This window comes from Poecilia formosa, unplaced genomic scaffold (genome assembly GCF_000485575.1).
Source record: "Poecilia formosa unplaced genomic scaffold, Poecilia_formosa-5.1.2 Scaffold721, whole genome shotgun sequence".
NCBI lineage: Eukaryota > Metazoa > Chordata > Actinopteri > Cyprinodontiformes > Poeciliidae > Poecilia > Poecilia formosa.
The window spans coordinates 114,278-118,825 of NW_006800660.1; the positions used below are offsets into that span (position 1 = coordinate 114,278).

General features: G+C 39.1%; 1 protein-coding gene and 1 long non-coding RNA gene across 2 annotated transcripts in view; one reads left to right on the plus strand and one right to left on the minus strand.

The window, feature by feature from the left end:
* Window positions 1-1,908: 1,908 nt before the first annotated feature.
* LOC103131129 (glycosyltransferase-like protein LARGE1) overlaps window positions 1,909-4,548 on the plus strand; it is a 48,979-nt gene continuing 46,339 nt past the window's right edge. Inside the window, exon 1 of the mRNA XM_007542709.2 lies at window positions 1,909-2,521. Within this exon, the coding sequence (XP_007542771.1) occupies window positions 2,404-2,521 (118 nt within the window). The 5' untranslated portion in view covers window positions 1,909-2,403. The remainder of the gene's footprint in view (window positions 2,522-4,548) is intronic.
* Window positions 4,144-4,344, minus strand: LOC107834693 (uncharacterized). Its single transcript, XR_001660505.1, has 2 exons — window positions 4,270-4,344; window positions 4,144-4,223 (listed from the first exon to the last, which is right to left on the minus strand). It is a non-coding gene; the product is annotated as an uncharacterized LOC107834693 (long non-coding RNA).

Consider the following 4,548-nt stretch of genomic DNA (forward strand, 5'->3'; position numbering starts at 1 on the left):
TCATGACATTAACACTGACATGAAAAATAATATTGAAGAAATAAATATATCAAATCTAATTAAAAAATAAATAAGTGATAAGTTTGTTACTGTTATGGTCTGGTATGGTATGGTTAAGATATATTTATTCTCAGTAGAAGATATGGTCTCAACAAACCCATGGCACTTCAACAATTTTATTTTACCTTTTGTCTGGAAATTGTGTCTGTTTATTCTTGCCATACAGTCCTCTGTATTAATTGTAGCAACTCCCCAGCACTTGAATTAATTTACGCGGTCTTGACGGGTGATTTTCAAGGTTTGTTTTCTTTGATGTGGACCTTCAGTCATCTCAATCATCTTGATTACCTCAGTCACCATAATCACCGTGAAAACTAAACAGATATACAAATATTAGAATATAAACATAAACTTACAATATACAAACAAAGTAAAATGTACCTCGCTGCTTTTACCGGGGATCACTAAGTGTTGATAGTGCCAAGCACTATCAGTTTGTTCAAGTCATTCATTGGTACAATGATTTGCCAGCTTTTATAGGGCCTGCCCTGATTAGCTACGGCAGCCCATGAGGTACATAACAAAAAAAAACAAACTTTACAAATTGCAAATACAATTAAACAAAATAAAATACAAACCACCAACAGTGCTAATCAAAACAGACAAATATTATTAAACAATCTGCAACATCCTTTAAATAATTTACAATAAATAGTCTCCAAATTTGAATAATTTAGGCAACTTAATTTAAATGGTTCACTATCCATTACATTAATTATTGCTCTAAAGGTCTTGCAATACCAGTTTATTCCTCTGTATTTACTTTAGTTTCTTAGTTAATTCTTGCATTTTCTTCTTCATTCATTTCCATTTAGTTTCCTTTGATTAGTATTATCCTCTCTTGGTTTATTGCTATGTCCACTTTAGTTTATTTCCTGTTGCTAGATTTATTTTATCATTTATTGACCATCAGTAATCTTCACTCATCACCTGCTGCACCGCCTAATCGTCATGTTTCACATCATGTGTTGATTTTTCACTGTTCATCGTTGGATTCTCTGTTTTTATGCCATAATTCACATCTAGTTCGTTGCTCTGTTTTATGTCCCGCTTCTCCTATTTCAGAGTTTTGCGCAATGTGCGAGTAATTATTATTATTTTTTTTTTGTTTAGTTTTTTTTAAAACCCCCTAAGGTGCAGGGCGGTCGGGAAACGTATCGATGGGGAAAAGGCAGACTGACAAAAACCTTTTAAAACAACGGAAACAATTTTGGCATTCTGATTATTGAAATTTAAAAGTGCGGTGGTAGTACCATTGTTCTATCACACCCGTTTCATACCGGACCACTTACAGTGCCGGTGTTAACGCTATAAAATGAACGCTCTCTATCGTGGTATCTCCCATGAAGGGATTTCTTTATTTAAATGGGTTCATTTTTCAGAGGGATACAAAGTCAGGATCATGTGGGTGTGGCCAAATAGCGAATTTCAATCCCTCTCTGTACGCATACGGTGGTCTCTAAATTATACATGCATCAATCGATTTGACTTTTGTGAACCTCTAAAGAGCCCGATACCATTAAATTATAATTTGACTCCACTACATATCACCTAGCGGACGGGTGCGGGAACTGCACGAGAGCGTCGACGGTGGCGAATGGGTGGCGTTGCCAGAGCTCCCACAGTCGCCACAAGGCCGGAGCGGCACTGTGCAAGGGCACTTTGAATGCAGACGCTTGACATTTTGCTTTACACCTAGCATTTCGCTTGTCTGGTTTATGTTCAAAGTCTATATGGAGACATGTCGAGGGTGTCAGACTCGTCAATTGTAGCCATTGTTTTCCATTGGACGCTTTGGATGTTTTTAATACCTCAAATGCTCAAAATGCTCCAAACAGTTCACATCTCGCCACGCTAGACACTCGAAACAAGCCACGACGGTCCCCGAGGCGCCTCACCATAGACTTTGAATGTAAACGAAATATGCCTAACTCTCAAAACGCTTTTAGTGTGAATGCACCATAAGACTACAGGAAGAGGTATTTATTTAAATTGTATCAAAAATATAGGAAGGAGTAACCGAGTAAAGCTCTGAAAGTTGGGGATAAAAAATTTTTTTCATGAAATCTGCACCTAGAAACTGCATGACCATTTTTTCAAAGCATTTTATTACTCCAGGAATGAGAACAACTGGCAGGGGGAAAAGTAGTGGAGGACTTCAGGCAGGGTAAGACATTGGGGTGGGCCAGAGACTCCTTGAAACTTAAACACAAAACTGTGGTAAAATTGGGTGGTGGTTTCAGATAATTTCAGCCAAAATTAGACATATTAATATTAAATACCATCATTAAATACCTAACAAATTAATTGACCTTGATTGTCTCTAGAGAAAAACCGCTGTTTATGCTTTGTTCAGGTCAACAGGTTCTGGGTCTAGTAGAGAACCAGAGTGACTGGTATCTGGGAAATCTCTGGAAGAACCATCGACCCTGGCCAGCACTAGGTAGAGGTTTCAACACTGGTGAGTACTATCAGTTAACTGATTTATTTCAAAACCTATGTTTACAGGTGACTGTGGCATAAAATAGAGTAAGTCCTTCATTCAAGGTAACATTTAGGATTTTAACCTCTTAACTGTCCTGAGGTCACCGGTGTCTTCTTGGAATCACTGTCTGATATGCAAGTGCTTTGAGGGTGGTGGGAGTTATAAGCCACTATTCTGATGCGTAATCAAAACAACACATTTAACAGAACAGCTGATGGTCTTCTAGACAGATTTTATGATTCTCTGGAGAGTCTTTCTCTGTGCTGCTGGGCTGCTGGAGAACCACTCACAGAGAGAGTTAAAAGATGATGTTTTCAATAGATCATTGATAGAGCGTTGATGTTGGATATACATATTGAGTTGAATAACTCAATCCAAGCAATAACGTGACTTACCAATTAAGTGTTTCTGTTACTCCCCCCACACTTTTCACTTGCACGCAGTGCTCCAAGACATGCGCAGTGGTTTTCTGAGTGGGAGATGATGTCTAACAATCGTCAGTAATAGAATAGCGCTGCATAAATCATAAGAAATCCGATGGCAACAGCTAACTCAGCAGCGCTTCGCTTTCACAGATGGTGGGACTACGTGCGGAGGTGTTGACTAACGTGTTGCTTATATGGGACAACACCGTGTCCAAAAGTCAGCAAAATAGTGATGAAACATTCACGAACGAGCCGAGTCTTGTGAGCTTCTCTTTTCTTAGAAGATAGGACTGGAGCCTCACTGAGAGCCGTTCTTTGTTCTTGTAATGCTCAGCGTACACTACATTATCTATTATTTTATGTAATTATATACATTTATTTAATTAGCAAGTAGATAAAATACAAGAACAAAAGAGCTTGCAGAGCATGCGCATTGCCCATTGATTGTTTTTGTTCAAAGTGGCAGCTGTAAAGCCCAGGTCACACTACATGATTTTAGAATTGTTGGCCAATTTTCAAAACCTGAGAGACCACACACTAACCAACCAAAATTGTAAAATAACGCATTCGATCGGGCCCGATCGTGGAGTGCGTGATGTTCAGCCAGCCACACGGCAAGAGCAACACACCACACACAAACTGATTTCTCACCAACATTCAGATTCCAGACAGAAAATACAGGAAAATCCCACTATAACACGTGAATTTAGAGTAAACAAACATGCCCAACAACATAGAAGCAATAGCGACAGCTTGTGAGCTTATTTTAAATTTAAAAGATATAACAAAAGGAAAAGGTGTTGGATAAAAGCGTGGAAACGGGACATACGGCAGCCCTATTTTTTTAAAAAGTTACGTTTTTTCGTCTATACTAGCGGTTCTCATGGCAGCTCTCATTCTATTCAGTGTTTGTTAGCTTCTGTTAACTTCTTGGCGCAGCTCTGTTCTCCTGCTACTGGTAGCTAAAATCACGATACTCTCACTTTGTATCCCTCTGAAAAATGAACCCATTTAAATAAAGAAATCCCTCCATGGGTGAAACCACGATAGAGAGCGTTCATTTTATAGCGTTAACATCGGTGCTGTAAGTGGTCCGGTATGAAACGGGGGTGATAGAACAACGGAACCACAGCACTTTTAAATTTCAATAATCAGAATACCGAAATTGTTTCCGTTGTTTTAAAAGGTTTATGTCAGTCTGCCTGTTCCCCATCGATACGCTTCCCAGCCGCCCTGCACCTTAAGGGGTTAACCTTAAGGGGCTAACCCCTTAAGGGGTTAACACCTTAAGGTGTTAACCCCTTAAGGTGTTAACCTTAAGGGGTTAACACCTTAAGGCAGACTGACATAAACCTTTTAAAACAACGGAAACAAATTTCGGTATTCTGATTATTGAAATTTAAAAGTGCTGTGGTACCGTTGTTCTATCACACCCGTTTCATACCGGACCACGGTGTTAACGCTATAAAATGAACGCTCTCTATCGTGGTTTCACCCATGGAGGGATTTCTTTATTTAAATGGGTTCATTTTTCAGAGGGATACAAAGTGAGAGTATCCTGATTTTAGCTACCAGTAG